General features: G+C 43.7%; 1 protein-coding gene across 9 annotated transcripts in view; it reads right to left on the bottom strand.

Moving 5' to 3' along the window:
• The window catches only part of ZFP90 (ZFP90 zinc finger protein), a 42,567-nt gene that overhangs the window by 13,254 nt on the left and 8,421 nt on the right, over positions 1-20,892 (bottom strand). For 4 of the 9 annotated variants that reach the window (XM_060083201.1, XM_060083200.1, XM_060083202.1 and 1 more), the window contains 3 exons: positions 16,031-16,157; positions 15,597-15,692; positions 9,903-12,095 (listed from right to left, as the gene is read on the bottom strand). In XM_060083201.1, the coding sequence (XP_059939184.1) occupies positions 10,450-12,095; positions 15,597-15,692; positions 16,031-16,157 (1,869 nt within the window). In that variant the 3' untranslated portion in view covers positions 9,903-10,449. The other 5 variants (XR_009530567.1, XR_009530566.1, XM_060083205.1 and 2 more) reach the window with 5 other exon arrangements.

Raw genomic sequence — 20,892 nt, 5'->3', positions numbered from 1 at the left:
TCCTCTCCCACGAGCGCCCCGGTCAGTGGCGGAATACGTCAAATCAGAAGCCGAAGCGCACCACCGCCAAGGCTTTCGGGAAATGTAGTCTGCAGCCGCGTAGCGCCTGGAGACCTGGGAGGCTGCTCCCTTTCCAAGCGGGTGGCCCGCACTAGGTGGACTACACTCCCTACCCAGCACTCCTACAGTGTTAGGGGACGCAAGTGGGCTTCCTTTTTTTTTTTTGGCCCAGAGGCATGCGGGATCCTAGTTCCCCCACCAGGGATGGAGCCCCTGTCCCCTGCAGCGGAAGCGTGGAGTCTTAACCACTGGACCCACAGGGAAGTCCAAGTGGGCTTCCTTTGACACCTCTTTAAAAGCCACATCCAGATCTTCCTATTATTAAGTCTAAATTTGGTGGTATAAGCCTAATCTGTCTGGTGTCACCATTTTAAACGGTTTTCTCGCCCTCGCCAGGCTATCAAATCCCCTTTAGGAGCTCATAACCTGAGAAAAAGCAATTTTGTGCTTACTTACGGTTATTAAAACTTAGTCTAGACCAGTTCAAAACTCCAAATTCATACCTGATTCTTAGATGCCCGCATGCCCAGCCCGCATGGGTCAGGTGAAGGCTAAGAAGGAAGGTGCTGGTCTGCTGTGTTAGTCCTGTTGGGCCCAGGGCCGGTGGTCTGCCCCAACAGTCGGCCTCCTCACAGGGAGATGCGTGCCGGCCTGTGGGCTGCGTGCAGCTTCACCCCAGCCCACTATATTCATTCAGAGAGGGGTAGCCTAGTTCTCTCCTCACCTCCAACCCCTCTCCAGGTGGGTCACCCTGGGACACAGAGCCATTGCTCCTGCCCACCCTCTGACTTCTTTCCTCCGGGGAGCTCAGGCCTAGGGTAAACTTATCTCCCAGTTTGTAAGCACAGTCCCAGCTTCCCATCTGGTTAGCTCCCCCTTGAGAATGAGCTCAATGGTCCTGGTTTAGCTCATCAGTAATACATATGGTCACCCCACCCAGGATCCACTGAAATCCTGTCTCGTGACCTCTGACGGCAAAGAAATCGGAGAGAGTGGGCCTGTCCTTTTTTTCCAAGGCACAGCACAAAGGCGGATGCTCAGAGGCCTTCACATTCTGCTGGTGGGGTTACTCCAGCAGAACACCCCTCCATTCAGAAATCTCCAGACAGTTGCAGGCACCTGTCTGTTAACAATCCTCTCCACCTCCTTACCACCGAATACACACTCTTCAGGCGCACGTGCAAGCTCTCCTAAGAACTCCAGGTAGTAGCCCTGAAGTGAGTGTGGTTTTGCTGGAGATAAAGACAGCAAGCTCCAGTGATGTCAGATGCCCCCAATATCTCCAGTCATTCTCTTGGTGCTTGATTCCCCAAGCCCTGTGGGGAGGGCCAGGGGCCTCACCCTACCACCACAAGGATCCTCTCCTCTGGATCTGACCCTGTTGCACGGTTATATGTCAGTGGGGGCCTAGGAATGAGAGGTTGTGAATTTCTCACTTCCTAGTGAATCCTGTGGGAGCATGTGCCCAGTTCTTGTGGTACCCTTTAGAATGTAGGGGAACATGACTTTTTTCATCTTTCAGGCTTTATCAGCAATTCTAAGCCAACAGAAAAGTCCACGCCAAAACTCTGTGACAACTCTTAACTTCTGAAAATGAGTATTAAAATTCAAGAACAATTGGTAATTGCTAGTTTCTTAAAGCACACGGTAAAACAAAAACCCCATTAATTACTACAACTAATACTTATCTGGTCATAGCAGAAAAAAATGCCATCTTTATATCAGGTCCAAATTTCTTGGCTCCTTTATCCATTAAAATGTTTGTCCAAAAAAAAAGTGTTTTTCCAAAATTACAGGGCTTTCACTACAATTTGCTAGCAAAAATTGGTTCTTTCCTTCCACCAACTCCTGCCGATAATCACCTACGTTGCTTATCTACAGGAAGCCCTCTGTGCCCCTGCCCTCCCCTTCTTTTTAATTATTCCCTCAAATGGCATTTCTAGAGAGGGGGAACTACTTTGATTTTGACAGTACCAAGACTGACCCTTTCTTGGGCTTGGATCAGACTTCTCACTCTTGGGAGCATGAATGCCCATCATTCCTTCTCCTAAATCCTTCAGACATGCTGGATGTACAGGTCAGACAGGCTCATGGTACAGAAGGGAACCAAGGAGGTGGCTTTGTGTGAGAAGGGACCAGGTAAGAGCAGGGAGGCAGACTAACTGTAAAAGAGTTTAACATTCACAGAGACACATACAACAAATACGCATCAGCCTCTTTTAACAAATATTAATATTTTGACAGATTTGCTTTTTTTTTTTTTTTTTTTTTCGGTATGCGGGCCTCTCACTGTTGTGGCCTCTTCCATTGTGGAGCATAGGCTCTGGACGTGCAGGCCCAGTGGCCATGGCTCACGGGCCCAGCCGTGCCACGGCATGTGGGATCTTCCCAGACCGGGGCACGAACCCGTGTCCCCTGCATCGGCAGGCGGACTCTCAACCACTGCGCCACCAGGGAAGCCTCAGATTTGCTTTTTTATTAAAAAAAATTTGTCTTTTATCCCTTCCCAACCCTTTCCCCTCTAGCTACTGAGGAAACCACCACTCTGAAGCTGGTATTTTACACCTTGTGGGTTTTTGTGGGGTTTTTTTGCAGTACGCGGGCCTCTCACTGCCGTGGCCTCTCCTGTTGCGGAGCACAGGCTCCGGATGCACAGGCTCAGCGGCCATGGCTCACGGGCCCAGCCGCTCCGCGACATGTGGGATCTTCCCAGACCGGGGCACAAACCTGCATCCCCTGCATCGGCAGGCGGACTCTCAACCACTGCGCCACCAGGGAAGCCCTGAAGCTGGTATTTTAATACTTTCCTACTTTTACTTCATATGAGTTGATAAAAAAATAGGTGATATGGATTTTTAAAAGTTTTATCACACTGTATGTAATCCCTCTGCAACTTTATTTTCAATTGTTTTCAATGTTAGCCTTGTTAGTACATGTACACTCAGTTCAACCATTCATTAAACATTTGAGTATCTCCTGTACTGGGTACAGGGGACTGAACAAGATACGGAAGTTGTTGTTCTCAATCATCAAGCTCCTCAGTTGTTATTTTTATACTTTTCTGTAAATATGTTATGCTTCAATAAAATTTACACCTCCCAAAATCTCTACTCTCACAGAGCTTACCTTCTTGAGAAGGACACATAATAAACAAGTAAATGTCAGGTGGTGGTAGGTATTATGGAGAAAATGAAGCTGGGAAGGGAGGTGGAGCATGCCATGCAGGAGGATTGCCTTTTTTTTTTTTTTGGCCATGCCACAGGGCTTGTGGGATCTTAGTTCCCTGACCAGGGATTGAACCTGCACCCTTGGCAGTGAAAACCCTGAGTCCTAACCACTGAACCACCAGGGAATTCCCGGGGATTGCTATTTCAATAGGATAGTCAAAGAAGGGTTCACTGAACAAAGATCTGCAGGAGGTGAGGAACCAAACCAGGTGACATCTAGAAGAAGAGGATTCCAGGAAGAGTCAATAGCAAATGCAAAGCCTCTGAAGTGGAAGCTTGCCGTGGGTGTTTAAGTTACTGCAGAGAGTTTGGTGGAGCCGTAGTACAGTGATCAAGAAAGAAGATGAGTGGTGAGTCAGACAGATAATACAGGAGGGTGGCAGGTGGTGGCAATACTGCATAAGGCTTTTACTTTAGTCTTTATTCATGAAGTGGAGAGCTATTTGAGGGCTTTGAGAAGATGAGTGACACAATCTTAGACTTTTACAGTGTCACTCTGGCTGCTGAACTTTGAACATAGAGAGGCACGGGTGGAAGCAGGGAAACCAACTAGGAGGCTATTTATTGCAAATATCTGGGCCGTAGATGATGATGGTGACTTGGGCTAGGATGGTAGAGGCAACAAGAAATGGCCATCCACATATATCCTGCAAGTTGGCAGACAGAACTTACTGAACCTTGGACGTGGGCTGTGAAAGAAAGGTATCAAGAATGGTTCCCCAGTTTGGGGCTTGAGCAACTGGAAGGATGGGGTTGCCTTTTCCCAGATGGGAGGGCTGAGGTAGGAACATGCTTATGATGAGGGTGGGAAGGGGAGATCATGAGTTAGTTCATCTTTTGACATATTAAATTTGAGATGTCTGTTAGAAATCCAAGTGGAGGTGTCAAGTAGGCAGTTGGTTATGAGTATGGAATCTTGGGCTGGAGATAAAATTTTCAAGCAGGTATTTAAAGTCTTGAGAGATGAGAGCCCCAATGAGGGTGACTGTAGAAAAAGAAAAGAGATCCAAAGATGGAGCCCTAGAAGAATTCCTATGTCTAGAGCAAGGGAAGATATAGAACTTGGGAGAAGTAGCTGTCAATAAAGTATAAGGAAATCTAGGTGTGATAACCTGGAAGCCAAGGGTGAGGAAGTGATCAACTGTACCAAATAATGCTGACAGGTCAAGTAAAAGGACTGAAAAAATACGACTGGATTTAGCCACATGGAGTCCATCAGTGACCTCTGACAAAAGCAGAAACAGGGCTTCCCTGGTGGTGCAGTGGTTGAGAGTCCGCCTGCCGATGCAGTGGACACGGGTTCGTGCCCCGGTCTGGGAAGATCCCACATGCCGCGGAGCGGTTGGGCCCGTGAGCCATGGCTGCTGAGCCTGCGCGTCCGGAGCCTGTGCTCTGCAACGGGAGAGGCCACAACAGTGAGAGGCCCGCGTACAGCAAAAAAAAAAAAAAAAAAAGCAGAAACAAAGACCTAATTGGAGGGGGTGCAAGAGAGACTGGAAGGAGAGGAATTGGAGACAATGAGTATTAGACACCTCTATTGAGGAATATTCCTATTAAGTAGGAAATGAAGTGGCAGGTGGAGGGGGATACAGTATGTGTGTGTGTGTATAATATTTAAATATATTTACAAATATAGATTTAAGATGAGAAAAATCACGTTATTATGCTGATAGGAAAAATTCAGTAGATAAGAAAAAAAAAGATGCAGGAAAGAGGACAACTGTAGGAATGATGTTCTAGTTTATGAACAGGATCTAATACACCAGAGAGAAGCTGGTCTTAGATAAGAGAACAAAGTGTCAACCACAGTAGCAGGAACGAAAGGAAGAGCACAGGGACAAGATGCACGTAGGTGAGTAGTTACCTTCTGATTGCTTTTATTTTCCTGTTACCTAGGAAACAAGGTCACCAGCTGAGTGAGGACTGGGGCTAAGTGCTGGAGGTTGAGAAGACAGAAGCTATACAACAGTACCTTAGGAGACTGGGACAACGACTGGACTAGGGAAACAAATGCCTGAGGTTAGCAGTCAGGGATTTAAAGTGGGACTAGTCACTGTGGCTCTGTTTCCTGCAGCCACATTTAGCTGCATGGGTACAGGAGCAGAATAGGAGAGTTAGAATGTTTTTTGTTTCCAGATGCTCTGGTTCCTTTACTGAAGTACTGTATTATATTAAGAATATGCCACGGTTTATTAACCCATTCACTTACTGCCAGACATTTGTGTTGTGTCCATATGTTTACTATTTCAAACACTGCTGCAATAATCATCCTTGTACATGTCTTTGTGCTCACATGGGAGTACTTCTACTCTACCACATAGATCTAGAAGTGGAATCAGTGGGTCATCAAGTATGCTTAACTTCAATTTTACCAAATTACTCCCCCAAATGATTATACTAATTAACCCTCTCACTAGCAGTGTATAAAAGTTCTCATTTCCCCCCTGCCAGACTTCTAAATTTTCTGCCAGCCTAATGGATATGAAATAGTATCTCACTGTTTTCTTTTGCAGTATTCTGATTTCAAGTTGAGCATCTTTTCATTTTGAAAAGCCAGTCTTCTTTCTCTATCAACACATCTCCACTATACTGCTAACAAGACTATATTAAGTACCTATTGTGTGCCTGGCATTGTGATAATCAAGGGAACAAAAAAAAAGTTAGCAAAATAGATGTGGACTCTGCCTTCCTGGCACTCACAATCTATTGTGGGGTGGGGAGAAAACCAAATAATCAAAAATACAAATTGTGGTAAGGTGAAGGACATTAACAATAATCCATGAAAATTTAAAAGGAGACCAATTTAGCCAGGCAGTCATTAAAACCTTCCCTGATGTGACATTTGCATTTTTAACAGATAGGAATTAACTAGTTCAGTATGTATAAAAGCCCACTGCAGCTATAAAGAACCAAGCATCACCAGCATCAATATGCCTAATAACTGCAGAATTGTTTTATCATCCATGCTGGCACAGAGAAGTGCTAGATGCTCTGGCAGACATAGTGCCTGCCCTGGGGCCCTTCCCCACACACACCTGGGCACCAGGAGTGGGAGACTGGTTTTCTCTTGTTTCCCTTTTGCAATTTTGAAGCTGCACTATTATAACTAGTCTATTCTTGCATGAATCTCACACCTGGTTATACTTACCTATACATGCTGACCCAGTAATCCCATTTTGGATATTTATCTCACTCTGGATATTTTAAGAAAAAATTCTATAGAAAAAAAAAGTGGGGGGCTTCCCTGGTGGCGCAGTGGTTGAGAGTCCGCCTGCCAATGCAGGGGACACGGGTTCGTGCCCCGGTCTGGGAAGATCCCACATGCCGCGGAGCGGCTGGGCCCGTGAGCCATGGCCGCTGAGCCTGTGTGTCCAGAGCCTGTGCTCCGCAACGGGAGAGGCCACAACAGTGAGAGGTCCGCATACCGCAAAAAAAAAAAAAAAAAAAAAAAAAAGAGGGTGCTTAAAAAGGTGAAAGTATTCAATGTCATTATTATAAAACCAATGCCCCAAACTATCCAAATATTATTGCAACAGCAGGGAGTTTGTTAATGGGATCATGAGACTGTGTAGCAACATGAAAAATATTTATAAGAAAGTTTTTTATTTAAGTATGAGACAAGATTTTATCTACAGTCTAGGCAAATGCAAATAACTGATATATTAAAGTGTGAGGGTGTGGGTGAATCTGGGGGATTTAATTTACTGAAACAGTCAAGAAAAACACTCCAAGGCCCTTCATCATTTTGCTTCCACTTGGTCTCCTGTCTAACCTATCACCATATCCCTTCATCCATTCACCCCCAAACGACACTGTGTTACATGCATCTCTTTGAACATAACACGGCTCTGGAGACATGAAATTTAGAGGTTAAGAGCTCTGCCTTTGCAGCCAGGCAGTTCTGGGTTCCAAGTCTGAATCTGCCATGGGCAGTACTTTACCTCTCTGGGTTTTTCTCCCCACTATAAAACAAAGATATAATACATGCATTAAGTTTCTTTAATGCAAGCAACATAAATATAACAAAGGGGGACTCATTCAACTGATAGTGGGGAGCCCACTGAATCCCAGAAGAGCTTCAGAAATTGAGCCCAGTCCAAGGACCTCAGGAATGAGAAATGAGAACACCATATTGGCGGCTGCATCCTCTCCTGCTACAACAGACCCCCCGGCTCTGGTAAGGAATCAGGCTCCAGGCAACTTTAGGCCTTCACCTTACCAGCCTAGCAACCTCAAATTAAAGTATCCTTGCTAAGTCTATTTTGAAAAAATTCTGTCAAAGGACTCTGATTGGCTCAGTTGTTCCTGGAACTATCATTGAGCCCCAGGATGTCCTGACTTGTGTTCCTGTGGTCAGTACAGCAGGGATTGTTACAAGAGGAAGAGTGGGGGAAAAGCTGGGTAAAGACAAGACACCACAAGACCTATTAGGGGACCTATAAGGATTAAATGAAATGATGGCTATAAAATACTTAACACAATGTCTTTCAAGTAGTAAGCAATCAATAAATGCTATTAACTCACCTGGCTGTGATGAGTTTAGCAGTTAATCCCTCTTCCTTGATGCACCACTCTTTAATCTTAGCCAAGTTCTGAAAATGGAAAAAGACAAACTGACTCCCATTCAACTAAGAAGGCTATTTATTGAAATAATACAACGATGTTACAAGGATGTATTTTATATGGCCTAGAAGCTGGGTGTTCATTAAGTGCATGGTGCGTGGTTGCTGGGACTAGAGAATCCTCTGCTCAATCAGCCATACATACATCCTGGGCGCCCTCCCTGCCAATGATGATATGCTGAGATCCAGAGACTGGTTGGATCTAGGCCAGGCTGCACACACAAACCAGTGGTCTCCTTTGGGTCTTCTGGAACTAAGTCTTTATAAACTTCCACAACAGCTGCGTAGCACTCAACTGGTTACAATTCATGCCATTCTTGCAAACAGTCCACTATGGGGATCCCCAATCAACAGAAAAAGGAGTTCCTGATAGGCATCCTAGCCAATCAGTAGAGGAGGTTCCGAGTAGAACTGCCCATTGTCAAACTATGTATCAGACAACACAGGTACGGTCTTGGCATTGTGGTGTATGCTAAGCGTGGAACATCATAAACAAGGTATTTTTGAATGGTTAAAGTCTTGGAAGGGCAGATCTGCTATAGAGCATCCCATCTTGCTCCACATATGACAGACTCACTGGGCTGGACTTCCCACATTTCAGGCCCCAGGCGCATTTTTCCTGCAGAGAATTACGAAGGATGTTTGGGAGCTGCCTCATGTTGTCCAGGATGAGACAAAAATGACGGATACTGCCACCTGACATGCAAAGCCAGTAGGAAAGGTTCACCATCAACACCACCCCATATCACTCCTCCCCAGGATTCATCATTAGGGCAGGAAATTTTGCTTATCTTGGGGGGAACAGAGGCTCTTTCATGAAAGGGGTCAATTTCTACAGTTGCTTCCAAATTTATCTGCACTACTGGTGTCAATGAACAGACATTCTGGAAATTCCTTTAGAATAGGCCATGGGAGGCTTTAGGGGATATTAAGGATTAGAGTGGGCTATTGAAGCTTTACTGATGGAAAAGCACCACAGAGCCATAAAAGTTAATTTTTTAATGGTGAAAATTTCCTTGGCACACAAAATGACCCATTACATGCTGATTCCCTAAACTGATTTAAAGGCAAATTTTATGGCAATGGATAATCTGATTTATACTTCTCTACAGTAAAATTAATTTGAGGAACTTTTTTTTTTTTTTTGCGGTACACGGGCCTCTCACTGTTGTGGCCTCTCCCGTTGCGGAGCACAGGCTCCAGACGCACAGGCTCAGTGGCCATGGCTCACAGGCCCAGCCGCTCTGTGGCATGTGGGATCTTCTTGGACCGGGGCACGAACCCGTGTCCCTGCATCGGCAGGCGGACTCTCAACCACTATGCCACGAGGGAAGCCCAATTTGGGGAAATTTTTTTCTCTGAGTTCTGTGTTGTTTTCCCATTGATCAAATCAATACAGGAAGCTTGGGGCAGTGCTTTTTCATGGGAAGATCACGAAAAGCACAGTAGGAAGACTTAATAATTCTATGAAACTGACATACCTTAGCTGAAGTATGATACTTGGGAAAAGGAAAAAAGTCATTAGTAGTTCAACTATTTACAATTTCTGTTAACATTTTGGTTTATAAGCTTCCAACAAGCTGCTTTAAATAAGTGTGTGACAAATTTGCATATGTCTTGCTGCCTCTTATGCTTTTATGAATTCCCAAAGTATTCAACTCCTGAGTGCTCATTAAATTATTTGTGCATCTGATTTATTTTAAAACTTATTTTAAAGCCCTGAATTCCAAAATATCTTTTCAGTGGCAAGACCATGGGGCTGAAGATCCAGGAGACCTGCATTTTCCACCCAGCTTTGCCGCTATAAACTGTATCATGCTGTGCAACCACTTCACATCTTTGGCTTTCAGTTTCTTCATCTGTACAATGAAGTAGTTGGACCAGCTGATCTAATTCTTTGAATGGTGAATTCCTGGAGGTGAAACTGGTTTCCATGGTAAATTTAACATAAGAGCTGCAGTTGAATGCAGCTGTCAAGCAATTTAAAAATGAATTTTGGTCACTACCATGTGAGTTTTATTTATTTTTTAAAAAGGCTGTAAACAGAGTTACAAGTTAAATTGTTGAAAGTTGGTGATCTCCTGCAAACATATATTCAAAAAGATTTACAAAGTCCAGTATATAGGCATACCATTTCTAACAGGTTATATAAGATGTTTGTAGTTGTTTTTATACCTCTGTAATCAGATCTGAGAATGCGGCTTTTGTTTAGTTTTTTCCTGTTTTTTTTTTTTTCTCTTTTTTGGCTGCGCCACATGGCATGCAGGATCTTTGCCGACCAGGGATCGAACCTGTGCCCCCTGCAGTTGGAAGCATGGATTCTTATAACCACTGGACCACCAGGGAAGTCCCAGAGAATGTGGCTTTTATTAAAAAAACACTGTCTACTAGCACAGAGCTTTCTCCACACACAATGTGCACACATACACACATACAATTCACTACATTCTCAAGCTTTCTCTCCAGTAAGAATCCTCTGATACTGAATAAGAACAATATTTTAGCTAAAGCTTTTGGCACATTCCCTCATGTCAAGGTTCCTAGAGTTTATTTCGTGTATGAATTCTCTGATGTTTAGTAAGAGCTGAGCTTCGACTGAAGTTTTTCCCACATTCCTTACAAGCATAGGGTTTTTCTCCAGTATGGATTCTCTGATGATCATGCAGATTAGTTTTCTTTCGGAAAGCTCGCCCACATTCATTACATTCATAGGGTTTTTCTCCAGTATGAGTTCTCTCATGCTGAATGAGGGATGAACTCTGACTGAAGGCTTTACCACAGTCGATACATTCATAGGGTTTCTCTCCAGTGTGGGTTCTCTCATGTTGAGTCAGTGATGAGCGTCGACTGAAGGCTTCTCCACATTCATTACATTCATAGGGTTTTTCTCCAGTATGAATTCTGTGATGCTCTATGAAACTCGTACTCCTTTTGAAAGCTTTCCCACATACATTACATTGATAGGGTTTCTCGCCAGGATGAGAAATAGATTGTTGACTAAAGGCCTGCTCACAACCATAGGGGTTTTCTCCAGTGTGGATCCTTTGATGGTCGGAGAAGTCTGTAATGTGACTGAAGTCTTCCCCACAGTCATTGCAATGATAGGATTTCACTTCAGTGAGAGTGTTTTCATCTTGAATAAGAGATGAGCTCTTGAAATCTATGCTGTAGTTATTGCTTTGGTAAGGTTTGCCTCTCTTATGAATCCTCATGTGTTTATAAAGGGATGGGCTCTGACCAAAAGCCCTCCCACATATGCTACATTCAAAAGGTTTCTCTCCTGTGTGAGTCCTCTCATGCTGGACAAGGGAAGAACATCGACTAAAGGCTTTCCCACATTCCTTACATTGGAAGGGTTTCTCTCCACTATGTGTCACCTCATGCTGAGTGAGGGATGTGCCATGCCTAAACGACCTACCACACAAATTACATCGATATGGTTTCTCTCCAGTGTGAATTCTCTGGTGTTGAACAAGGGAGGAGCTGCGCTGGAAGGCTTTCCCACAGAGACTACACTGATAGGGTTTCTCTCCAGTATGAGCATTCTCATGCTGACCAAGGGATGAGCTATGCCTGAAGGCCTTCCCACACACATTACATTCAAAAGGTTTCTCCCCAGTGTGAATTCTCTGATGCTCAGTAAGTTGTGTCTTCCAGAGGAAGGTTTTCCCACAGTCAGTACATTCATGGTGTTTCTTTCCAGGATAAATTCCCTGATCTGTACCGTTGGGGAAAGTTCCATCTCCTTTATGAGTTTTCTCATGTTTAGTCAGTGATGACCTATGAATAAAGGCTTTTCTACATTTATTACATTTATAAGGTTTCTTTTTTGCAAGGATATTATTCTGACTGAGTAAGTCTGAATTATGTCCCAAATTGCTCCCAAGTGTATCACATTCATTAGACCTTGGAGGAATGTTCAGTTGTGTAACCAGGTCTGTGTTCAATCTAGAATTTTCAACAAATTTATTTTGCTCACAAGCTTCCTCTGGTGTGATTATTTTCTTCTGGGTGGATGCATCTGGCCCCAAATGTCTCTTCCAGTTTTCCTTGTGCCTATCTAACTGGCCATTAACATCCCAAGTGTCTTCTAACGTGGCACATGAGGGATCATCTGTGCTAAGGGATACTTCAGATATGCTCTGCTGCAGATTTGAAGATTTGGCTTCAGGCCTGGTCCTCCAGTCTGAAAGAAATCCAAAGTGCAAAAGTCCCCTATTCCCTCCTGTTAAAACAAACTGCTACAAGAATGAGGAAGTGAAAGAGATATAAGTTATACATTACTCTCTTTTGAAATTAGTCCTGTAGCTACAGGAGAAGACCCAAAATGGAGGAAGGAAGAGTGGAGAGAGGTGACAATGCAGACTGCAGATCCAGAGAGAAGAATAAGTCCAGAATGAGGAAGCCCATGTAGGAGGGCTTGTTAGGGAGTGGGGAACAGGTGAGCAAGAAAGAGTTAGGCACAGATACAAATGGAATAGGATCATGGTCCGTCTTGCAGAGTCTTATCTGCTATCCACGCCTCCCGTCCATTTTACAAACTGCCACGGAATCTATCTTCCTAATATATTCATTTCATAATTTCTTTAAAGTCACCTCTGAGGCTTCAGATCTTCAAACCCTGCAGAGAAAATCTGCAGCCAGTGATCTAACTGAAATGATTCTTTGACATAACTCGAGATCAAGGGCTATACTTCCCAAAGAGAAAAAAAAAGTAATATTTCAGGAGGCAAATCATCCTTGCCCTTACACACGGAGCTGTGGTTTTAGTCTCTTTGAGTTCTGATTCTACATTAATCACCTCTCTTAACCAAAAACAATTTATTTTAATCTGCTTTAAGAACTGATCTCTAAACCTCTGTTTAACCTCAGAATACTAATAGCAGAAAATTAATGAATGTCCAGGTTCTAAGAATGGTAACCTTTTAAAAACTAAGGGGAGGGAGGTTTCTGGAATGATGGAGATGTTCCATATCAACAGAAGTTTGGGTTGGATGGGAGAATGCACTTGTCAAAATCAAATGGATGGTACATATAAAAGAGGTATATATTTCACTGTATATAATATTTTCTAAAAAAAAAAAAAGAACTATGAACAAATATTGAACTCTGGTCAATGATATACATGCTGAAGCATGTAGGGGTGAAATGTACTCATGTCTGCAACTCACTAGGAAATGCATCAAAGGTAAGACAGATTAATAGACAGACAGACGAAGAGATATGTGATAAAGCAAATATAACAACATGTTAACAACTATAGCACCATGGTGGTAGGTATATGGTGTTCACTGTATAACTTTTTCAACTTCTCAAATGTTTGAAAATTTGCATAATAAAATATTAGGAGGGGAACCCCCCCCCACCCAGTAACTAAGGAGCCCTAAACTCCCAAATCCCTTACCCTGGAACAAGACTCAATTCTAAATTTCTGAGGACAGAGAATGCTTTGTATTCCTTTTAGAATCCTTGTCAGTGGGACATTCAAGAAATGTTTGTTGAAATGAATGAATGAGAAAGTTCTCTCCCAGCAAGATTCCATAACAATCAATCAAGTAATTTTCTGACTGCCTTCTATATGCTCTGCAATACAAATAGAAAATATTTAGAAATATAATAAATAGACTCTCCAGGAGCTTAAAAATCTAAGAATAAAAACAAGACTCAATCTTTTGACGACTTATGAAGAAACCCATCAGATGGCACATATTAAATCTGAATTTGTGTGGTAGAGATGATATAAATGATATTTGTGATCAGGGAAGAAACAAATAAATATATTAGCATATATTAAGTTTTATGGATTAGACAGACCTTGAACTTAAAGAATAGATGGTTTTGGATAGGCACAAAGTATTATCTAATGAGGGAAACTATATGCTACTTACAGAGAACATCAAGAAAAAGTTCAACCTAGGTGGAGCTTTTTTTAGCAGGAATAGAAAGATAATACTGGAAGCGATGATGGGGACCTTTAAATCAAGGGAGTTTCTGCTTCCTATAATGAGGTACAGGGAGTAATAGCAAAGTTCTTTCAGGGGTGGCTGGTTTAGGAAGATAAAGCATTAAAATCCAATATGGTCCATGAAGTGATGAATAGATAAACAAAATGTGATATATCCATACAATAAAATATTACTCAGCAATACAAAGGAATGAAGTTCTGATACATGCTACAACATGAATGAACCTTGAAACATTATGCTAAGTGAAAGAAGCCAGTCACAAAGGGCTACATATTATGATTCCATATATAGAAGATATCCAGAATAGGCAAATCCATAGAGATAAAAAGTAGATTAATGGTTGCCAGGAGCTGGGGGGTATGGGGAATGGAAAGTGACTGCTAATGGGTATAACATTTCTTATTGGGGTGTTGAACATGTGCTGCTTAGATAGCGGTGATGGCTGCACAACTCTGTACATATCCAAAACAACCACTGAAATGTACACTTTAAAAGGGTGAGTTTTATGGTATGTGAATTATATCTCAATAAAATTATGATTTAAAAAATCCAGTATGGATTACAAAAAGATAAGATTGAGTGAGCAATTTCAACTGGGAATTATAATAATCTAAGTCTGGGGTTTGGTTTAGGATGTCACCAGTCCAAGTTAAAAGGGAGGAAAACCTAAGATACTTCTCAAAGGAGGAAAATAACTTGGGTTGAAAGAAAAAGACTACACTGACTATGGTGTCTGGCCTGAGGGACTGGAATCCTGGTAATTTCTAATGGGCAAGGGGAGAAATGGATAATGGGCAATGTAGCAAAATGTGCTGACTGGAGATGCAAGATGATTAATTTAGATTTTACACCTCTATTAAGAATGTTGTGAAGAAAAAAGAAAAAAGAATGTTGTGGGACTTACAAGTGGAGGGGTCCTGTGAGAAGAAAATAAAAGTGACCAGGGTACAAGTAAGGATGATTCTGAGTCTACAGCACACAATAAAGAGCTGCAACTACCAGAAAGCAGGCACCCTTTTATAGGGAGGTAATATAGAAAGAAAGGAGAGGAAGCCAGAAGGCAGGCTCCTTAAGGTAGATTCACTAAGAGGGAAAAGCAAGAAAAGCCAAAGACCCAAAGCCAAGAAGCATTGAATGAGTGGGGAAACCAGGAGAGGATGATACTCCAGGAACTGTGGAGGGAGGAAATGAATCAAATGGACAGGAGTGCAGGACAGAAGGAGGATGGTGATGCTCGCCAGAGAGGTGGTACAGGAGTGCAGTCAGGGAAAGAAGTCTGGAGGGAGGGAGGATCAAGGTTATGGGTATTTCCTACAAGTCTGGGACATCCGACAGTGAAAGCAGCAAGAAAAAACAAGGAGGAGACATGGAAGTTCAATTAATGTCTGAATGAGTAAGAAAACAGATCTCTGAATAATGAAGGGGGACTGAGGACACCAGAGGAGAAAATAATCCACAAGTAGGGATATAGGATAGGGAGAGATGGTATTCTGAGTGTAGGACAAATGGCTACTTTCAGAATGGAAAAAGAGGTACCTTTTCTTCCAAGACCTACCAGCAGCAAGACACCCTAATGGAGAAGGGAGACATATAGAGGTGTCATCCAGGAGACAGCCCAACCTCTTCTACAGGTCTAGGCACTCCCAAGGCAGCAATCTGAAGGTGCTGCCCTCTCCCTCAGCTGTGCCATTGTCCTACATGCTTGATTCTCCCTCATTTACCTGGACAGAAAGGTCTTTGGATTTCTCCCTCTGCTATCCATGGCTCTTCTCCTTGCTCCAATTTGAAGATCACCTCTGGCTTGGAAACTTGATATCCTGCTCATGGGTAAATACACAAGATTTGGTTGTTTGTGCAAGTAGACAAAGAACCCTCTATAAGTCAATACTAGGCCTTGATCCTCAGGAACTCTGAAGGGAAAAAATGGTGCAACTGAGGAGTCATGCAATCAAATGGCCTATTTCCAGTTCTGCAAAAGAAAGACCTTTTACCTAAAGAGTAGGCTCAGAAACCCATAAAGCTGGGTCCCAGCAAGATGAACAAGCTCTAACCCTGTACACTCTGCTCACAGTCACCCAAACTATGAGTCCCACAACCTTAGCAACTGAGAAGGGAAAGACCCACCAATACATAGACAATGAGATGTGGTCCTTACCAAGAGAAACCAAGTGGCTATAGTTCTCCAGCATCACATCCCTGTACAAGCGCCTCTGAGCGGGATCCATGTGGTGCCATTCTTCCTGGGTGAAGTTCACAGCCACATCTTTAAATGTCACCAATTCCTGTAGGAACACATTCCTGCTCAAGTAGGGATCAACCCCACAAATGTTCCCATGGCAAAACTGGGAACCTACTGTAGGGTATATCACAAATGGTGATCACACGTGTGATATCCTGAGGGGGCAATGTTGGGTTAAATATACTAGTTGTTACACAATTTTATAGAGAATCTAATACGGCAGGCAGGAAAGTCATGAGGGGCAATGTGTCCCGCAATCCTGTAAGCCTACTTAGTTTTCTTCTTGTTCCCTTCAAAGCCAAGCTTTTCCTATACAATCACCAATTCCTCACTGCCCATGTGCTTCCTTTGGTACAAAACCCCAATACAGCAGGGAATAAAAAGTGACAGCCCTCCTTCACCCCCATCACCAATCCCACAAACTCCCTGCAAATAACCATTGTTAACAATTTGGTGTATACACTTAACAGTCCCTTTCCATGTTTCACACACACACACACACACACACCATACACACACACAGTCTTGCTTTGTGAAATATCATATAAATTGTTCTACATCCTGCTTTCCACATTTAGCTATGTATCTTGGAAGTCTTTCCTTAGTGCTATGTATAATTTCACCTTATTTCTTTGAATTGCTTCATAGCACCCCAGAGTATAGCTGTACCATATGACACCCATTGCCTAAAACCCATAGCACCCCACTGTATTAGGAACAAGATTCAAACTCCCCCCTCACTCACTGGGCTCTGGCCATGCTGACCTTGCCCTGAATATATCAAGTCTGTTCCCACTCTGGGCCTTGGGATCACAACATGGTTGACAACCAGTCAACCTAAACCATGTTTAGGTCTCAGGTCTAGCATGGCGGCCTCAGAAAAGGTGTCTTAGCACCTCCCTCTAATTTACTATGCATCATATTACCATGCTTAATTTTTCTCCTAAAACAGGTATCGCTCACTGTCCGAATTCCTGCCACCTGAACTCAGGAACCAAATAGATTCAGATGAAAAAGGACACTTGTACTTCTAATCGTTATCTGAGATTTGTTAGTTTTTCTGTCTCCCCAGTTGCAAGTCCCGTGAGAATAAGGACTTTACCTATCTTATTCACAGCTATATGACCTCCAGTGCCTAGACCGATGCCCAGCACATAGCGGATGCTTAGAAAAACTTGGTGAGTGAATAAATGGACCAGTTCTTATTATTAGATATTTGGATTAGTTCCAATATTTTGCTATTACAATTACTGCAATACATACTCTTTGTGCAAATATATTAGAATTCCTGTAGGCTAGCTAGCTAGAATTGGAATTTCTAGGTCAAAGATTTTTTCGTGCTTTACTCCACTCCAATCACTTCTTCCTCACCACCCACTGAAACTGGCTGAGGACCCTCATGCCTCTGAATAGTCAGTTCTGATGCTCACAGGTTGATTTCTGTCTTGCCTCACTAGGCCTTGTTAAGCCATGGGACACCTGTCACTATGCCCAGCTTGAAATGTCTCCTTTGGTCCTGGTTAGATTTCTACCTCAAGAAGTACATAATAAAGTATGTAAAGACAATCAGCATGAAAAGACACTGAAAGCAGAGCCATGAGTTCGCTGGAGCAGTGAGGGAAAGTTACATGAAGGTTTCTACCTTATTCCATGCCCTCCTCCCATGTGCTTAGTTATAGCTGAGTTGGACTTCTGTTTCCTGGAAGATATAATTCTCTCCCCACCCTCCCATCCATCTTTCCCTTGCTAATTCCACACTTCGGGTGTAGGTTAGCAGATCTTCAGTGAGGTTTTCTGATCCCCCAATGGAGGGTCAATCCCCATATCATGTGCTTTAAGTCACTTTGCGCATCCACAATTGAAATAGACCTAATAATCTACTTAATGCTTGTTTTCCTAGTTAGATGGTGAGCATCATGAGAGCAGGGACTCTACTTTTCCTTTTTTTTAAACTCTAGAATACCAATGTCTAGCAAGTACCTGACCCAACACTAAATAATCTGTTTCCTGAGTTGAACCTTAAGGAGATGGCTGAGATCTGAATTTTAGAGAAAAGGAGAGTGGCCCCATCTCCTACTGAGTGAGGTGCATGACTGCATCCATACACAACAGTGGCTCCTCTGTATCACATTTCTGCTCAACACTGCGGCTGTGTCCCCACAAGAACAGAGAAGGGTTGAAACGTGGCAGATTTTTCTGACAGAGGTCAAGGATCTGACTGTGCCAGGTAAGATGATACTAGATGCTAAAAAAAAAAGACACTAGATAAAAAGACACTAGGTGCCTGGCTTTACCATATGCACCATGGCAGAATAAAAATGCAAAAGAAAAACACTGCAGTCCTTGAATAGGTTTCAGTTTATTTTAAAATGTGTTATTAGAGCACGATATGAGACAATACATAGTAAAGTGGGTGCTACCAGCGTTCTGGGCAGGGAAAACTGGGTACAGGAGAGAAGCTTCAAGGTAGGCTATGCACTGGGCCTTAAGACGTAAGTACCATGAGGATGGGAGAAAAAAGAGTGGGAATCCAGTCCAGGGACTGAGAAGTTAGAGAAGGGAGGCTGGATTTGGGATGCAGATGGCTAGCAGAGAAAAGGTTTGGACTAAGGCAGACATTTTAAGTTAGGCTGTGAGAAATAACACCTTTCCACTCCTACTCTGTCCTCTAAACTTACAGCCCCTTTGGTTTAGGAACACAGAGTTGGCAGCCAACCTGGATTCCTTTGCTTCACTGGTTCCCCGTATTTAACACATGGCGTCCTGACTTTATTCTGCTTCCCCAAATAGGTTGAACTAATGTTAAAGAATGTGCTGACCGGTAAACAAATGTCTAGTCAAGGCAACTCATTTCTCGCCCTGGCAGGACAACTAACTTCTGTTCTACTACTCACGGTCCCACCAACTCTTTCCTGTGTACTATCAGAGTCACTTCTCTAAAACAAATTTGATCATGCATACAAACCTTTAATTTCTTCCCACTTTTCCCTATTCTTACTGCCCTCACCCTAGTCCATATCACCATCACCTCTTACCTGGACCACTGCTACTATCTCCTACCTTGTCTCTCCTTTTCCACTCATGCCCCACCCCTCCCAAGTCTGTTTTCCATATAACTACTAGACTCATCTTGTTAAAACCTTTCAGAGCAAGTTATTCCTCTGCTTAAAAGCCTCCAATGGCATCCCAAGTAAAAGCCAAGGTCTCTATGGTAGCTACACAGCCCTTCACAATCTGGACCCCCACTATCTCCGACTTCATCTTGAACCTCATCCCCAACCTACTGCTCTCTTACCTTTACTCACCCTGCCCTCCTTACAACTCCTGGAATGTACCACACATGCTTCTGCCTTGAGGTCTTCACTCTGCCTGTTCCTTGACTTGGAAGCCTCTTCCTGCAGATATGCATGTGGCTCCCCACTCACTTCCTTCCGCTTTTTGTTCAAATGTCACCTCACCAGAGCCAACGTCCCTGACCACGCTATATAAAACAGCGCCCCCCTCCAACCTTGCACTGTCACTCTCTGTTCTTTTCCTTTTTCATAGTCCTTACACCTGACGTGTCATATTTTATTTGTTTACAGTCTGCATCCCACAGCAGAATGTAAATTCCAGGAGAGAAGGAATATTACCTATTTTCTTTATGGCTGAATCTCCACTGGCTACAAGAGGCCGGGCACATAGTGGGTGCTCCATAAATATTTAATAAATTTTCCTTGAGATTAAAAACTAGACTCCTTAGTGTGAGCTTCTGCGCTCTTCCAACCTAGTCCTCACCTTACTTCTGCAGCCTCAGCTCTGGCTTCTCTTCCCCTTGTACACCATGATTCAGTGTGCAGAACACTTACACCTCCTTGAAAAAAAAAGATCTCTTCTCTTCTGCAAGTGCTGCTTCAAAATGTTCGGCCTTCCCTCCTCTGCCTGCTAACACTCTCCCACCAAGACTCAGTCAAGTTCTCTCCTCAGGGGCTCCATTTCTACCTCCAGGTCTAGGCTAACCACCACCCCCCCAGCTCCCCTCCCTAGGCCTCTCTTCAGCACAGCTCGTAAGACACTACCTTATGGCAACTGTTACCTATTGTTCACTGTGCTTTTAGAGGGTCAAGACCTTGTCTCAGGCGCCTTCGAATCTCCACTGGCCAGAACCATTTTGGTACATAACGGACAGTCAGTGGTCTGCAAGATTAAATAGGTAAAAAATGTACTCTGAGATTCTTGGTGTGAGTTAGCCACTCTGAATCAAATCAACTTTAGGGCATCCAATGCAGGCCACACCTCAGACTGTATTAAAATGATCCAGTGATGTCTTTTACTTCTTTTTTTTTTTTTTTTTTGCGGTACGCGGGCCTCTCACCGCTGTGGCCTCTCCCGTTGCGGAGCACAGGCTCCGGACCTGCAGGCTCAGCAGCCATGGCTCACGGGCCCAGCTGCTCCACGGCACGTGGGATCCTCCCGGGCCGAGGCACGAACCCGTGTTCCCTGCATCGGCAGGCGGACTCTCAACCACTGTGCCACCAGGGAAGCCCCCAGTGATGTCTTTTAAACACTGCTTACCCTTCTTCCAGGTTTAACTGGACCTCATAATCAACACCTTTTAAAAATTAACAAGGGGCCTCCCTGGTGGCGCAAGTGGTTGAGAGTCCGCCTGCCGATGCAGGGGATGCGGGTTCGTGCCCCGGTCTGGGAGAATCCCATGTGCCGCGGAGCGGCTGGGCCCGTGAGCCATGGCCGCTGGGCCTGCGCATCCGGAGCCTGTGCTCCGCAGCGGGAGAGGCCAC

This window comes from Mesoplodon densirostris, chromosome 19 (genome assembly GCF_025265405.1).
Source record: "Mesoplodon densirostris isolate mMesDen1 chromosome 19, mMesDen1 primary haplotype, whole genome shotgun sequence".
NCBI lineage: Eukaryota > Metazoa > Chordata > Mammalia > Artiodactyla > Ziphiidae > Mesoplodon > Mesoplodon densirostris.
The sequence above is the reverse complement of the archived record's forward strand: the minus strand, read 5'-3'. Positions and strand labels throughout refer to the sequence as shown.